Source organism: Vombatus ursinus, unplaced genomic scaffold, assembly GCF_900497805.2.
Source record: "Vombatus ursinus unplaced genomic scaffold, bare-nosed wombat genome assembly UNPS02014818.1, whole genome shotgun sequence".
In the NCBI taxonomy this organism is placed as follows: domain Eukaryota; kingdom Metazoa; phylum Chordata; class Mammalia; order Diprotodontia; family Vombatidae; genus Vombatus; species Vombatus ursinus.
The window spans coordinates 56,244,943-56,262,471 of NW_020954596.1; the positions used below are offsets into that span (position 1 = coordinate 56,244,943).

Genomic DNA, 17,529 nt, shown 5'->3' on the forward strand with positions numbered 1-17,529 from the left:
ATGGGAACTCACTGCTGTGTTAAGTTATTTTTGGTTAAGTATCTTCCTGTTAGCACACATCCACAATTAAAATTCTGAATACACAGCATAAATTCAATTAAAAATTGATTTATTCTCAGATTATTTGTTTTTGGCAACTTCAGAGATGGCCAACTTTGCCATAAACATGATTTATTTTCAAATTTAAAAACATTTGCTTGAAAATTATGTTCTTGGAAGGTTCCTACCACCAAGTTGCTATGTGAAAAGTAATTGTGAAAAAAATTTTTAAAAAAAGAAAATTAATTGTGTAGTTGAGAATGCAAAGTAGTGTCACATGCCTTTCATGGAACAGTTCTTCATATAATTAGAAATAATAAGTATCCTTTATACATAGTGCTTTGAGGTTTGCAAAGATCTTTACATATGTTATCTCATTTGATCTTCACAAAAGCTTGTGAAGTTGGTACTGTTATTATCCCTGTTTTACAGATGAGGAAAATGAGGCAGACTGAAGTTATAACTTGCCCAGGGTCACATATCTAGTAAGTGTCTGAAGTAGGATTCAGAATCAGATCTTCCTGACTCCTCTTGTCTAGTTTGAAAGTAGAGAAATTTCTTAATGATTTGCAAATAACTTTTAACAATTCCCTTCTATAGATTATTTCAGGAGTTTTATTCAATTATAATTTAGTGCCTGTTATATGGAAGGCACTATGCTAGGAACTGTGGGACGTAGAAAGATAAGTAAAGGACAGTTCCTTCCTTCATGGAGCTAGTTTTATTGTCTCCTATCTAAGGAACCATATGGGAGTAATAGATTATTATACCTTTGTTCTTTTTCCACAAGAAACATAATTATACAATGGCTGTGAAAAAAATTCTGTGTAGTTCTATACATGAGCCCGAGTCTACTTTTTATTGTGTAGGATATTTGTGGAAAGGATTTAAAAAGATAAATGAAAGCTACATGTAAACAATAATCTCAACTGATTTAGTTCCCTTTTTTTTCTTCCTGGTAGAGCTGCTAACAGTTTAAAAATTGCCTAGCATGGGTTTCACTTCCACTGAGTTTACCAAAATTATTGCAGTGAGAGCTGCTCATCATTAGCATTGCTTTTTGAAAAAAAATAAATAATAGAAGGTTGTATATTTTCGTGACTCTTCTGTCCCAACGTCTTTAAACTTGCAAACTGTGGAGGTTGGAATAGACAGCCTCTGAGGTATTTTCTATCTACAAATCTAAGATCCTGTGAAACTTGAGTTGACTTTAAGATGTAATTAGGTTGCTTAACAGGTTTAGTGTAGATACACAAACATAAACTGATAGAAACTAGATTATACTTAAAAAGAAACCAGGCTGTAGGCAAATGAGATTTCTTTCATAAAATAAAAGAACATCATGAGACATAACATTGGAACTGGTTTTTTATGTGACTTCTTTTCTTACCACCTTATCCACCATTAACCACTGCATCTGTAAATATGTAATAAGCTAATCGACATTTGTTGGATTAGTGATTTTTAGGCACTTTCTTATTTTGCAAATCCTTGAAGATTTTGACTTATGGTGTGTTATATTTTGTCTCCCTTAGTTGAGACTCTCTTCACTGGGTAGATTGCCCATCGCATCCTTAGAGGAAATTAAAAACCTGTTCCAGAGGTTATCTGTTCGAAGGTCAAGTTTCCCATCCCTTTGCAGTGGAAAAGAACCATCATCTGGGGGTCCAAATGCCTTTGTGAGCAGAATCTCCCTCTTTAATCGATCAAAGCTGGCCCCACCTACTGAGGAAGATGCTTCCCAGTTAAGTGATTGGGCTCAAGGCCCCAGCAAAACAACTTGCCTCCAAGGCCAAGAAGAATCTGAAGCTACTGCAGGCAGTGCCAGTGGCAGTTTGGATTCTCCTCTGGGGCAGACACTTGCCTCGGATTTGCACTATGAAGCAGAAAGCCCAGATGAAGCTGCCTTAGTATATGCAGCCCGGGCTTATCAGTGCACTTTACAGTCCCGGACACCTGACCAGGTTATGGTTGACCTGGCTGCTTTGGGACCTTTAACATTTCAACTTTTACACATTCTTCCTTTTGACTCTGTGAGAAAAAGAATGTCTGTGGTGGTCAGGCACCCTCTGTCCAACCAGGTTGTGGTATATACAAAGGGGGCTGACTCGGTCATCATGGAGCTACTGTCATTAGCATCTTCAGGTAGGTACATGCCTAACTGATGCTTCAGTCTCATTATCTTAGATACGTGCTTTGGCTTAGGCGATTATAGGACCGGCTGGCCACATGTTTCTAACACTGAACTATCCGGATTATCATTCTATAGCAAGCTTGACTTTGAAATCAGTCACATGGGAATCAATCAGAATTGGTATATAGGTATGTTCAATTCTGTTTGTGAAGCATGTAACTCAAGGCAGACCAATGCTTCCTGGTCAGAAGCTCTTTTATTAGGGGTACTTTGGTATTCAAAAATAAAAGTTACTTAACATGCATAGGAACATTATTCTTTGAAGCTTAAGTTGTGATATTTTGAAGATGTGTTTGTAATTGGAAAAGCTCATTATAATACTACTTTTATATTTTTCTTAATTATTTTAGATGGTGAGACTGTAGAAAAACAACAAAAGATTATCAGGGAGAAAACCCAGAGACATTTGGATGACTATGCCAGAAAAGGGCTTCGCACTTTATGTATTGCAAAAAAGGTGAGATTTGCTCTTTACCATAGTGGTGTTATGCTCTTGGGCATTTGAAAACCATAATTCATCTGTAAGAAGGTCCCGCTGATCTGAGTCCCTCTTATCTAAGGTTTTAGTTTGTAGTGTGAATATGATTTACCTGTGAACATAAGACAGCTGCCACCTCCCTCTGTCCCCTGTATTCTGTTGTTCTGTCTAAGAGAAGTTGGTGAGGAAACTGGATTTGGAAAATCCCCCATGCCCAAGATCAGGAGAATAAACTGATTAAGGTCATATCATGCAGCAAAATGGTATTGGAAAATTAGCACTAAATTTAATTCTCAGGAGTATATTGAATGAGAACCTGACAAAGCCAAGGAAATATTCATAACAGGAAACAGAAGCTAATGATTCTGTAGTCTAAGTTGAATGAATTTTAAGTAGATTTTTTTTAAATTGAGACTTAATGGGCAGTATTTATTCTTTGCTGTGGCAAAAAAAAAAAAATCATAACCCATTAGCCAACGTTTTGATAATGAGGAACAACATGGTATAGTGGATAAGGTCCTGAACTTGGAGTCAGGAATACCAGGGTTCAAATCCCAGATCAGGTACATAGGAGCTATGAGATCCTGGGCAAAATGTGTGTGTGTGTGTGTGTGTGTGTGTGTGTGTGTGTGTGTGTACACATGTGTATATATATATTTACACAGAGCTGGATACACACACACACACACACACACACACACACACATACAAACACACATATGGAGAGAGAGAGAGAGATCCATCTCAGTGTAAATCTGTGATCCTCTTTCTAAAGCAGGCTAGGCTGGCCCAAAGACAAGACGTACAGTCTATACCAAATCCTCTCTAGCTTGATAGGACCTGCCAGAACTCATAATCCTCTGACATAGTCTTCACAAATCCTTCCAGATCAGCTCCACAACATCACAAGTCAGTAGACTTTAGTGTCAGATGCATTAATAGAAGCATAGTATCTAGAACTAAAAACGCTAGTCTCATTGTAGGCTTCCCTGGTCAGACGACATCTTGAATATTTCACTAGGTTTTGGGTACCCCTTTCAAAAGGCACTCTGATAAGATAGCACACATTCAGATAAGAAGACTGGTCAGAAACCACGTCCTATGAAGAAGGGAGTGAAATTATGTCATGAAGAGTAGTTAAAGAAACTAGTGATTTTTTTTGCCTAGAGAACATATAGTAAAACATTTAGAAGGATATTGCAGCTATCTTCAAATAGTTGAAGGTCTGGTATCAGCAAAGATGTATGAGGTTCATTTTGTGTGCTTATAGAGGGTAGTGCCAGAGCCAACAGATAGAATAAACAGGAAAATGGACTTTGGCTCAGCCTCAAGGCCACATGTGGCCCTCTAGGTCCTCAAGTGTGGCCCTTTGACTGAATTCACAATCTGAATTTGAATCTGAATTCACAGAACGTGAAGTGTGGAGAACCTTGGATTTTCTATCCATTTATTCTAGCAGAAGTTAGGATAGTGTAGAAGGAATTCCTGATTGAGTAGAAAGTTCAACTAGATAACTTCTATGCTCCCTTCCAACTCTTAATTTTATGATTCTTCTTGGACAAAATGTCTTCCATGAGTGTTATTCCTTTTGGTACATTCTAGAAAGCCTTTGATGATGATAATGATGATGATGATGAAGATGATAGCAAGTATTTATATAGCACATTGTGGTATGCAAAGTGCTTTACAAATATTATCTCATTTTACCATCATAACAGCCTTGGTGGGTAGGGGCTTTTGTTATCCCCATTTTATAGATGAGGACAACAGAGGTTAAGTGACTTGTGTAGGGTCACGTAGTTAGCAAGCATCTGAGGTGGTATTTGAACTCAGATTTTCCTTACTCTGGATCTAGTACTCTATCCCCTATGCCACCTAGTTATTAAAATGCATTTTACCTGAGTAGGTGTTCTCTAACTTTCTCTCACTAACATATTGTAAATTTACAGTTAATTTTTTATCTGACCTGAAGGAGTGAGATTTAATACAAGTGATTTTCAAATAGGTTGGTAAGGGAAATTGATAGACTTAAAACCTATGTAGTTGGGGAGTAGCATGAGGTTATTTCTGGCCAGAGAAAACAATGCAAGTACCTGGAAGAAGGGAACACTAAAAATTAACTTTGCCTACTTTAAAATGTTGCCTGTGGTAAGATGGTAGACCCACTTAATATTCTAGATTTGGAGATATATGGAGCTGCTATAAAAGTGCCTTTCCTTTTTTCTTTCTGCATAGGTCATGAGTGACACAGAGTATGCTGAGTGGCTAAAAAATCATTTTTTAGCAGAAACTAGCATTGACAACAGGGAACAATTACTGCTTGAATCTGCCATGAGACTTGAGAACAAATTAACATTGCTGGGTAGGTAGAAAATAATTATCAAGTCAATTCAACAGACATTTATTAAGCAACTGATATACTAGAGGTACTTTGCAAAATGCTGGGAATGTCAAATAAGATAGAAATCAAAACAATCTCTACCTTCAAAAGTTGGTGGAGTGGTGGTGGTGATTTTGCCCTAAATAGAAGTGTTCTCTCATTTGAGAAATTAACTAGTTTCTCCTTCTTTTCTAATCTATCAAAGATTGTAAGTAAACAAATGGAAGAGTATATGTGTATACTATACTATGTGTATACTATACAATCCAGAGATGATTCTGCCTCCCCCTCCCAACATGGCTCCAGTAAGCTCCCAGACTTTCAATCCACCCTATTCCATTTCAGTGAAAGAGGACTGATTTGTAGTGGACCCCAACTCATCAGCCTTACAATTGCCATCTTTTTTAAATTAAATTCAATGCAAAAACATTAGAGCATTCTGATGTGGCAGTTGCTTCCTTTTTGACCTTATTCTACCCTATGGCACCCTTTTCAATTAAAATTGTATAATTGACACTAGTCTAAAAGCTTAGAGATTTTTATTCTGAGTAAAATTTTGACTCACCAAAAGATTTCTCTTCCTCTTCCCGACCCCGCTCATGCTCTTTCTGTTTCTGAGTCCCCACTTCTGAGCTGGGAGAATACTCTATATATACCAGGATTATCATACAAATCTGCCCTCTTTAGGGGCTTGGCCCTGCTCACCTTCCCTGTGTTATTGTAAATATTGTTGTCATATTTGTAATTCAGCCTTGTTCTCTAGGCGAGTACCCAAACTTACCAATTCACATAGTCTTTATCAGCCTGCCTTCCCTGTGAGTAATCGTGGTCTGGAATTAAGTCATTACTTTATTCATGTATGTGTAAATAAATATATATGTATGTATTTGTGTATATATATATATATATACACACACACACACACATACACACACACACACACATATATAAATATACACACCATTTACCAAGATAAGGTCAAAATGGATATATGACCTAGATATAAAGAGAGATATTACAAGAAAATTTGTAAATTTACTTTACAATTACAAGAAAATTACAAGAACATGAAACATATTTCTTATCAGACCTATGGGTAGATGAATAGTTTATGAATAAACAAGAGATAGAAGAGTGAGGTATAAAATGGATAATTTCTGACGCATTGAATTAAAAAGATTTTGTACAAATAAAACAAATGTAGCCAAGGTCAGAAGGAAAGCAGAAAATTGGGGAAAAAATTTTATAGACAGTTTCTTAGATAAAAGTCTCATATCTCAAACGTATAAAGAATTTTGTAAAACCTATGAGAATATGAGTCATTCCTCAATCGATAGAGGAAATGAATTCAGGAACAAGGAAATCGAAGCAATTTATAATTATATGGAAAAAGTGCTCTGAATCATTATTGATTAGAGAAATGTAAATTTAAACAACCTTGAGATATCATTTTACGCCTGTGAGGTTGGATAAAATGATTAAATGGGAAAGCAACAAATGTTGGAAGGGATGTGGAAAAATTGGGACACTAAATCACTGCTGGTGGAATTGTGAATTGATCCAACCATTTTGGAGAGCAATCTGGAATTATTCCCAAAGAGTTATTAAACCGCCTATACCCTTTGACCCAGCAGTGCCCCTACTAGGTTTGTTTCCAAAGATGATTAAAGAAAAAGGAAAAGAACCTATATGTTCTAAAATATTTATGGCAGTTCTCTTTGTGGTGGCAAAGAACTAGAAATTGCGGGGATGTTCGTCAGTTGAGGAATGGCTGAATAAGTTGTGGTATATGATTGTGATGGAATACTACTGTGCTACAAGAAATGATCAGCTTGATGATTTTAGATAAACATGGATAGACTTGCACGAAATAATGAAGAACGAAATGAGCAAAACCAAGAAAACGTATATAGTAACATCAGTATTGTTCTAAGAACAATAAAATGACTAAGTCATTTTGACTATTATGAATACCCATAATAACCACAAAGGACATATAAAGGAAGATGCACTCTGCATCCAGAAAAAGAACTGATAAATAGAAGTATGTATGGAATGATTTTACATACATACATATTTGTGTCAAATGGTATCCATCTCTAGGATGGGAGGGGAGAAAAAAGGGAAAAAAAAGAAATTTACATGATAACTTATATTTAAAAGGAATAACAAGTTGTATATAATAGATCTGCAGTTTCATGTGCAGTTATCTTTTTTTTATTATACTGTGTTATGGAAATGCTTATTTTATTCCATAAATTAAAAATTAAATCAATAAAAATTAAAAACAAAAGGGAAAAAAAAAACTTCAGCTTGACAAACTGGCTTCTGCCTCCCACAGAATTTTCCTCCTCTCCCCATTTCTACCCACATTTTAACATAATTACTTTTCTCTAGTGTCTATGGAGAAGTCCCACCGTACATGGAGCCTTCTCTGAGTTAGCAGATGCCCATTGCAGTTTGGAGCTTCAGAGTTAGAACTGTTTTACTAGAATGGATAGGCTGGATGGGTAACAATGCAAGTCTACCCTATAGGCTTCCATTGGCTTTGGTTCCCTAAATGCCCCTGTTTTATATTGTCCTGTTATAGGTGCCACCGGCATTGAAGATCGTCTGCAGGAGGGTGTTCCAGAAACAATAGAGGCCTTGCAAAAAGCAGGAATTAAGATCTGGATGCTGACAGGAGACAAGCAGGAGACAGCTGTTAACATAGCTTATGCTTGCAAACTGCTGGAACAAGATGACAAAATCTTTATCCTCAACACCCAAAATAAAGTGAGTAGAAAGATTATCAGCTAGTTTCAGCTCTGGGTTGGGAAATGTAGTCACTAGGAGCTAGAGACAAAAACCAGTAAATGTCTGTTTTATTTTTACAAATCTAGACCAGTACATTGTAGTCTTATGTTTGGTAGGATAACATGCATCACATCTCTAACAGCAACTGTTTACTAAGTGCCTACTATGTGCCATGTTAGTTAATGAGGGAGATGTAAAATTTGGATAAGGGATTCCTGTCCTCAAGAAGTTTATAGTCTCCAGGACGGTATGATACATGACATAGCTATAATTAATCACTAAGTATTTATGAGCCCGGGTGACAGGGAGGATGGTTGTTGTACCGTACTCTCGATAGCAGCAGGGAAGGATTTGGGGAGACAACTTCTCTTGTTTCTTCATTCTTAAAAAAAAAAATAAAAGTAACAATTGACCTACCTCAGAGAGTTTTTGTGAAGATCAAATGAGGCAACATGTAAAGTGCTTTGTAAACCATAAAGTTAAATTCTGTTTTTATTGTCAATCTAAGTGATCTCAGATGGTATCAGGGATGCTCTTATATTGTATGGGTCCACTCCAGCAGAGGTCAGCCAGGGCCATCTTCCCCACTGCCCCTCCAGATAACCACCTGCTGGCTAACATCCTTCACTTGAAACTTTCCATATTTAGCTGGTCTAGAACCTGGACAGCATGTTACCTATTCTGTCATCAGTCCAGTGGTCAGAGCCTCTCTAGCCCGATAGAGCCTTCACTCTGTAAGCACAGCTTCCAGTGCCTGGGTTTGTTACCACCACACCTAAGTATTTCCTCACTCAATGAATTTTTGTTGTACGTTGTGTACAAGAAATTGTTTCTTGTGACAGCCAGTGGGCAATTTGGTAAATAATGCTCCTTGATATAATTTTAAAAGCCAGCGACTAAAAGGATACTCAGGTACTCAATGCATATACCTGCTTTGAAGCATTTGCCTACATTACCCTACTCCCTCCCAGACCCCCACCTTCCTATGGACTCCCTCCTTATCTCTGCTTCTCAGAATCCTCAGCCACTTTCAAGAGTCAGCCACATCTTCCACGCTTTCGCCAACTCCTTTCCATCACCCTCGTAAGCTCCTCGAGGGCAGGGGCTGATTTTTATCTTTGTATTTCCAGTGCTTGCCTTAGTTCCTGGCACATGCTCATGTTAGTAAGTGTTTATTAAATACCTATGCCCTCTGGTGGTATTTCTGTGCCATTGCTTCTGGTAAGTTGAAAGGCTTTGAAACATTGTACTGTGTACAGAGTCTTTTTTTCTTTTTTTCCTCTTTTCTTTTATTTATTATTTTATTCTCCCCAGTAACATGCAGAAACAACTCCTAACACTCATTTTAAAAGTCTTGAGTTCCAAATTCTCTCCCTTCCTCCCTCCCCAGCCCTTCCTTACCCCCATCTCACCTCCCATTGAGAAGGCAAGCAGTTCGATATAGGCTGTACATGCGTAGTCATGCAAAACATTTCCATGTCAGTCATATTGCGAAAGAAAACACAGATTAAAAAAACCTTGAGAAAAATAAAGTTAAAAAAAAGCATGCTTCAATCGTGTTCAGACACCATCAGTTCCTTCTCTGGGACAGCATCCTTCACTATTAAGTCCTTCAGAGTTGTCCTGGATCACTATACTGCTGCAAACAGCTAAGCCATTCACAGCTGGTCATCCCACACTATTGCTGCTACTTTGTACTGTGTACAGATTCTTCCACCCCTACCCTTAAACTGGGGTATTTAATAGGAATTTCCATATTCAAGCCAAGTTTGGATTTGCTCTATCTTTTCAACCTTCCGTCTCACTTAACCCCCAGTAAAAAAAAAAAAAAAAAAAAGCTTTCCCTTGGGGCAGCTAGATGGCACAGTGGGTAGAGTACCGACCCTGGAGTCAGGAGGACCTGAGTTCAAATTCGGCCTCAGACACATGATACTCACTAGCTGTGTGACCGTGGGCAAGGCACTTAACCCCAATTGCTTGACCAAAAAAAAAAAAAAGCTTTCCCTGCACGAGGCCGGTCTGTGCACTGCTCTGCCCACATTTGCTCTGCCTTCCTGCCGAGGGGGCCTTTGTTCATTTTCTGCCCTCTCTCGCAATGCTTACCCATCCCTCAACTGCTTACCCTACCTCAAATCCTAGCCTCAGATCCTTCCCTGACTACAGCGGTTCTTTTTCCTCAGAAACTCCATAGGACTCATTACAATGTCATGTACATTCTACCACTTTTTTGATGATGATGATGGTGATGATGGTGATGATGATAGCTAGCATTTAAATAGCACTTTAAGGTTTGCCAAACCCTTTATGTTTACAGGGTGTCCCAGAAGTATTAGTGCAATTTTAAGCTACTAAAGCTTAAAATTGAGTTTTGAGCTATTGAAGCTTAAATTTGAATGAAGACATTTAGGATGCCTAAGTTAGTATTATCTCATTTGATCCCCGCAACAACACTGTGAGACAGTTATCCCTGTTTTACAGGTGAGGAAACTGAGACCAGAAGAGGTTAATAGAACTGCCAAGAATAACAGAACTGGTGTCTGAGGCAGAATTTTAACTTGGCTCTTTTATGCTCCAAGTCTCGTAGTTTATCCACTATACCATGTTCTTGGATCTAGCTGTGTCTGTTTATTATTTAAGAAAATAATATCTTAACTCATTAGAACAAAATAATGCCTTGAAGGCTCTCCATATGATAAAGCGTCTCCAGGCATACACTAAACTCAGAGAAGATTCTATCACAGATATAACTGCAGAGATAATGTTATTCAGTGACCTGCTGAGTACTGACATTCATTCAAGATGCAACAAGTACTTTTGGGGTCCCTACTTCAAGCTAAGCATGGGAGATATGGACAGAAGGAAGGTCCTGCCCTTGAGGAGCAAGGCCTTACATACAACTGGCAGTGAGAGATCCAACAAGCTGCTCACCTAAGTTGATCTTTCACCAGTGATATGGGAGACAGTGTCCTGCCAGATCCCAGACAAAAGAAGTATTCCCCGTAAGTGTTGGGTGTTGTCCCCAAATGTTCCCACTGGCCAACGACGTTGAATTAATGATATCAAGCCCCAACAGACTACAAAGCTGCCTCAGTGAAATCCACAGGGATGCAAAAGAGGTTGACTTGACCATTAGATTGGGAGCTCTTTGAGAGCAGGACTTAGGCCTCTTTTTTTGTATCCCCAGCACTAAGCACAATATACTTTCATCCTTGTGGATGGTCAGGCAGTCGATAAGCATTTATTAAGTGCCTACCAGGTGTCGGGCAGTCATCAAGCCCATGACATCCAGCTGGGCAGGCAGGCCATCAAATTAGACCATCACCATCTAGATATCCTGCAGAGTCCCTTGCAGATGACAATAAGGCTGGGCCTGAAACTGAATGGGAATATAGCTCTTTTTGTTAAACTGATTGTTTTCAATGATTCTATACTTCCTGCTGCTACAGAAATCCCATTTCTTGTATGCCATGGGATCCTAGACCTAGCTATTGAAGGGGCCTCCGAAGCTGTCTAGTATGACTCCTCACGGACAAGGAGGCTGAGAGTCAGGCCATGAAGTACTTTCCCCGTGGTCACTCAGGTGGTAAATGTCAGATTTGGAATTTCAACCCAGATTCTCTTAACTCCAGAGCCAATACTCTTTCTACGGTACCATGCTGATGTTATTTTTCCTGTTAAATATTTCCTGTGTGGCTGCAAATCATGACGCAATCCAACATCCTAAGGATTGAACTTACAGTAATATGAAGAGTAGTGGAAAACCACGCGGTGGGCGTCACTAGGTTCTGTCACTACGCATGCTTTGTCTGCAGGAAGCGACACTTTCTGAAGGGCGTTACTAGATGAGATGATAACAGATCATGGGATCGTAGATTTAGAGCTAGAAGGGGCCCCAGGAGGGAGAGAGAATTAGAGGAAGTCCTTCAGCGTGTTAGATGCATCTCCGTGAAGCCTTTCTAGAAGGATGTACACCAAAATGACATAGGATGAAAAAAGTGTGGTGGGGTCAGATCTGCATCGGGGGAAGGAGAGTCCTACCGTGGAACCACAGATCTATCTTCAAGGCTATCATCAGAGAAATAAAGCTGGAAGGCATCTTTACAGATTTCAGGAAACCAAAGCCCACAGAGAGGAACCAAGCTGCCCAAGATAGTTAGTCAGAGGTAGAACGGGGATTTGAACTGTTGTTCTTTGTAGCCTACCGCACATCCTCCCTTCCGTCAAAGCAGATTGTAAGCTCCTTGGAGAGTTTGGACAGTGCCTAACGTGGCATCTTGAACATTGTAGGTACTCAAAAGTCTGACTGACCTGAGAATGACTTGTATAGTCTTATCCTGATGTGGAGTCAGGAAGCTCTAGGTTCAAATCCCTTCTCAAACCCTTATTAGCTGTGCGATACTGGAAGACTCACTTAACCTCCCTGAGCCTTAGTTTCTTTATCTGTAAAATGGGGATAATAATACCTGCCATATTGGGAGGATCAAACCCAAAAGACATTTTGCAAATTTCATCATCAAGTAAAAGAATTGTGAACAGCTGCAAAACCAGTGCTCACTTTCTTTTCTGTTATGATGATATTCTAATTAAAATAATGACATTCCAGTTGTCGGAACTACCAAAGAATGTCTGGAGAATTACAGTCTGTTCCTTGGACAGATGAAAGGTAATTTCAGCTGCCTCCTCATTTTGTTCTCAGGCTTCATGCTGTCATTGACTGTCCCCTGAACTCTGCAAAGCGAACGCCTGGATGGGTCATTGCCTGGTCTGGAATGCCCTTTCCGTTTCCCTTCATTTCATAGCATTCAAGGCTCAGTTGAAGTTCCACTTGTTTCATGAAATTTTCTCAGTTACTACAACTCGTCCCTCCCTTCTCAATGTCACTTTTACCTGTATCAAATAATGCAGCATTAATTATTTACTGCCTTATCAGTTATCATAATTATAGTTGGCGTATCAGGATCCCCCTTAATGCTGATGGCTTCCCCCAGCTGAGTGTATCTCTGACTTATCCTGAACATATCTTGTTTGCACCTAGTTGTTTGCTTGTTGTCTCCTTCATTGGACTTTGAGCTCCTGGAGAGTAGAGACTTGGTTGTTTTTGGAGGGAGGGGGTTGCTTTTCTTTTGTATCCCTAGCACTTAATTGCAGTGTCTGGTCCATACTGTAGGTACTTACACAATGGTAGGTGACAGATTGATACTGTATAGTAAACAGAGAGCTGGCTTCTGAAGCAGGAGAACCTGGGTTCAAATCCTACCTGTGACGTGTATTTTCGATATGATCCTGAGAAGGTCGCTTAAACTTCACAGTGCACCAGGCAGGTCTCTAAAACTAAGTTGCAGCATAGTTGCTGAGCTGCATTGATTGTGAGTCTTTGTTCCCTGGGAATTCCCTAACCCAGTGAAATTAGAACACCAAGTCCTCTGCTCAGTGAAATCCCAGGTCCCGACCTCCCAAGATGGTTTATTTACAACGTCAACATTTTAACCTTTTCTTCCCAGGTAGATTGTTAGGTGGTTAAAGACTGTCAATTCTCCATTCTTTTTGAATCTTCTTGTCCTCCCCCCTCTCCCTACTACACAGACCTAAGCATACACACACACACACACACACACACACACACACACACACAAAACAAGGTTTATATTTCATGAATGGCAAAAATGTTAGGATTCTAATACATATTCATAAATTCATCAAAACATGTCAACAGAAGCAGAAAATGATACGTTTGCTCATCTAATAGATTTTACTGAGCGTTTATTCTGTTCATTCTAGACAGGCCCTACCCATAATCTACATCATGAACAAGGGATATTTGCATGTCTTTGATGAAAAGGCTTTCTTAAAAGTTTAGAATGAAATTTGGGTAACATAACAAGATAGCCTCCAGTTACATGAAAATTTCATTTCTGTGTTCCACTCTTCCCTGCCTTTTCAGAATATACAGAATATCAATTAACAGTATCTTAGCAGCTCAGGGTCAGTATTTTTTTTTTTGCTTTTTGATGAGGCAGTCAGGATTAAGTGATTTGCCGATGGTCACACAACTAGAAAGTGTCAAGTGTCTGAGGCCAGATTTGAACTCGAGTCCTCCTGATTCCGAGGCCGGAGCTCTATCCACTGAACCACCTAGCTGTCCCTCAGGGTCACTATTTTAAGCATTATTTATTATACAAAATTATAATACTGTGGCCCTTAGGATCTCTTGAATAGGACCTATAGGACTATTTGCCCCCAGTCCTTCATGTCTTTTGACCACTTGTGCCTTATGATTTTGTCTCTGCATTCCATGCCAAGCTGTCAGTTGTCATTCTGCTGCTGTCAGTGTGCCTGCTTCTAGCAACCCACTGTCCCCCTCCTAAATTACTGCTTCTGATCTTACAGTGGGTTTGGAAGCTAGCTAATCAAGTTCCTTAGAATTACAATATCCTTCAATCAGTCAACAAACATTTATTAAGCCTCTCCTGTGTCCCAGCCACTGTGCTAGGCACTGGTGATACAAGTATAGTAAATGAAACAGGCTGTAATCCTGAGAAGCTGACATTCTCACAGTTTGTCTCTTGAGAGTCTGAGAGCATCTCCTGAGGGTGAAGAGCTAAAGCCTTCACGCATGGCCCTTGGCATTTGCCTGGGCTGGTTAGAGGTCGTCTTGATTATTGTCATTCACAGCTGTGTTCTGGATCAAATGAGATAATTAGTGTGAAGCATTTTGCAAACTTTAATGTCTTATGTAAATATGAGCTATTCCATCTAGATGATTTTAGAGTTATTGGTTTGGGTTTTTTTTTTTCCTCCCTATCCAATAATTTTTTCTCTGGAAAATTCACTAATTTGACTAATTCCTCCCCCAGCTTGTAAATGCACATGCAAACACACTCCAATACATACATGCATACACATGCATAGCCCTCTTCAAAAGCCCTGTTGATTGCTGAAATTTTATAGATTATTTCCCACACTAGGTAAACTTGATGGATACAGTTGCTGAAGGGAAGAGAAAATGGAACACCATGGGTGCATGTACACCCAAGAAACCATTAGTGTTTAATCGGTTTTTCTCTCTCTTGCTCTCTCTTTTTAAGGAAGCCTGTGAGATGTTGATGAATAAGATTTTAGAAGAACTTAAGAAAGGTGTTCCCATTCCTCAGCTGCGAGCTGGGCTCATTATCACTGGGAAAACATTAGAGTTCGCACTGCAGGACAGTCTGCAGAGTCAGTTTCTAGAGGTCACTGGAATGTGCCAAGCTGTTGTGTGCTGCCGAGCAACACCCCTGCAGAAAAGTGAAGTGGTAAAATTAGTACGAAATCAGCTCAAAGTGATGACCTTGGCCATTGGTGAGTATGGACACCATCATGCATTCTATCTCACTTGATTTTTGTGACAAGGTCTCTCAGCTTCTCCATCTGGCTGATTTTCCTTCTAACGGATTTGGGGAAAGTAGGATAAACTGGGACTGGATTTGTTTATCATAGCCAATAAAAATTTCCCAAGTTCATGTCTTTCCATATCCAAACTTATATTATTATCCCTTCTTTTTAATGCCTCCTATCTCCCATATCCAACTGACCCTGGGAAGGTGATGGAGCCAATGATGTTAGTATGATACAAGTTGCTGACATTGGAGTAGGAATTTCAGGCCAAGAAGGCATGCAGGTTAGTGAATGATGTGTGCATGAAAGTCTCTATGATCTCTGGAAACTACTCACTTCCCAAACCAAGGCCTTCTCTGTGCGTCCCATAAATTGTGGTATGTTGTCTCATTGTTGCCGTTCTCTTTAATAAAATTGTCGATTGTTTCTGTGATTTGATTTTTGACCCATTCATTCTTTAGGATTAGATTATTTAGTTTCCAGTAAATTTTAAATCTATCTTTCCATGGCCCTTTATTGAATGTAATTTTTATTGCATCATGATCTGAAAAAGATTCATTTAATATTTGTACCTTTCTGCATTTCATTGTAAGGTTTTTATGCTCTAAAACATGGTCAATTTTTGTATAGGTACAGCCTTCTCTGTGGCAAAATCTCAGTAGAGGAAAACACTCTAGATTGCCAGATGAGACACTGAACAACTAATCCAAAATTATATTACTGATTTTCTATAATCATGTAACAAGACATTCTGCCTGAACCTCTCTTTCTTCTTTTTATTTTTTAGATTGCTTTTTATGAACTTGAAAAGCATTAACAAACGTAAACATTTCCATATTCAGAGATCAGGAAAAAAAAGATTATATAAGGAACTATATATCTTTTTTATACACAGCTTGATAATTTTGTAGATCTCTATTGAACTTTTTTATACCATGTCTTATTTTTCCCCAGTTACATGTTAAAACAATTTTATACATTTTTTTTAAATTTGGGGTTCCAAATTCTATCCCTCCCTGATTCCTGAGACAGTAAACAACCCAGTATAGTTTTTTCTCTGGAGGCAGATAGTGTGCTTCATCATGAGTCCTTTGGGATTGTCTTAGATCGTTGTCAGATAGCTGAGAATAGCTAAGTCATTTACAATTCTTCACTGTGAGTGTTCACTGTACGGTTCTTCACTGAACAATGCTGCTATTACCACTTACAACATTCTCCTGATTCTGCTCACTTCACTTTGCATCAGTTCATGTAAGTCTTTCCAAGAGGCAATGCATGCCTCTCACCAACTTTGAAGAAATGTTATGAAAGTGAATGCTTTGTAAACATGTCATTGAGAATCAAGAACTGCCTTCCACGTGCAAACTGCTATGATAAGAGAAATGCCAATGAGGAAACCGCCTCTGCCAATGCAGATTTGTTTAGTGTTGAGTTGTCTAGATCACTGAAAGGTTGAATGACGTGTCCAGGGTTACAAAGCCAGCATGTATCAGAGACAGGATTTTAACCCAGGTATTCCTGACTGAGTCAAATTATCTATCACCAATGCTGCTCTGTTCCTTTAGAGCTTATGATAACTAACTTTATGATAGTTTTGTGATTCAAAAGGTGCAAAATTCTGTGCTATGTCAGAGAAAAAAATAACAACTATAAAGGGTCTCAGTGTATCAACCATGATAATCCTCAGTCAGAAATGTTATTTTCAGATGTGGCCAATGGGTAGATTTGTTTTGCTGAATTATACCTTTTTTTTTTCTTTTAATAAAGGAAGGCTTCTAATTAGGGATCTAACCTTCTGTGCCCTACAAATCCTAGTTTATGTTTACATGTTGCTTTTAGTTAGTTGCTTTTAACTAATTTCTCTTGTTTCATTTAAAGCTCACAATAGCACAGTGAGGAAGATAGCAGTGGTGGCATCCTCATTTTGCTGATGGAAAAAAACACACATGATTTTAGCTCACATTGTAAATGGTAAAGTAAAAAAGATAGTAAAAATATTACTTTGTGCCCCCTTCTGTATTTTTATTTATTTTTGTGCTTTTAAAATAATTCTCATGATTTTCTTTTTGTATATAGCTATCAGTACCCACAAATCACAACCATCATCCCTAATTAGATGCATTCCTTTATTTTAAAAAAAATGTATAATTCAGCAAAACAAATTAACATATTGGCCATGTCTGAGAAAGCATATCTCACTCTGCATTTCTAGTCCATCACCTCTGTGTTAAGTGGTAAGAGGTATGCTTCACCAGTAGTCTTTGCCCT

At 38.7% G+C, this 17,529-nt stretch overlaps 1 protein-coding gene across 1 annotated transcript in view; it reads left to right on the forward strand.

Annotated features, from left to right (window-relative positions):
* Window positions 1-17,529, forward strand: part of ATP10D (ATPase phospholipid transporting 10D (putative)) — a 115,463-nt gene that overhangs the window by 81,444 nt on the left and 16,490 nt on the right. The window contains exons 12-17 of the mRNA XM_027836062.1: window positions 1,575-2,184; window positions 2,584-2,690; window positions 4,947-5,073; window positions 7,682-7,866; window positions 14,973-15,225; window positions 15,468-15,544. Of these exons, the coding sequence (XP_027691863.1) occupies window positions 1,575-2,184; window positions 2,584-2,690; window positions 4,947-5,073; window positions 7,682-7,866; window positions 14,973-15,225; window positions 15,468-15,544 (1,359 nt within the window). The remainder of the gene's footprint in view (window positions 1-1,574; window positions 2,185-2,583; window positions 2,691-4,946; window positions 5,074-7,681; window positions 7,867-14,972; window positions 15,226-15,467; window positions 15,545-17,529) is intronic.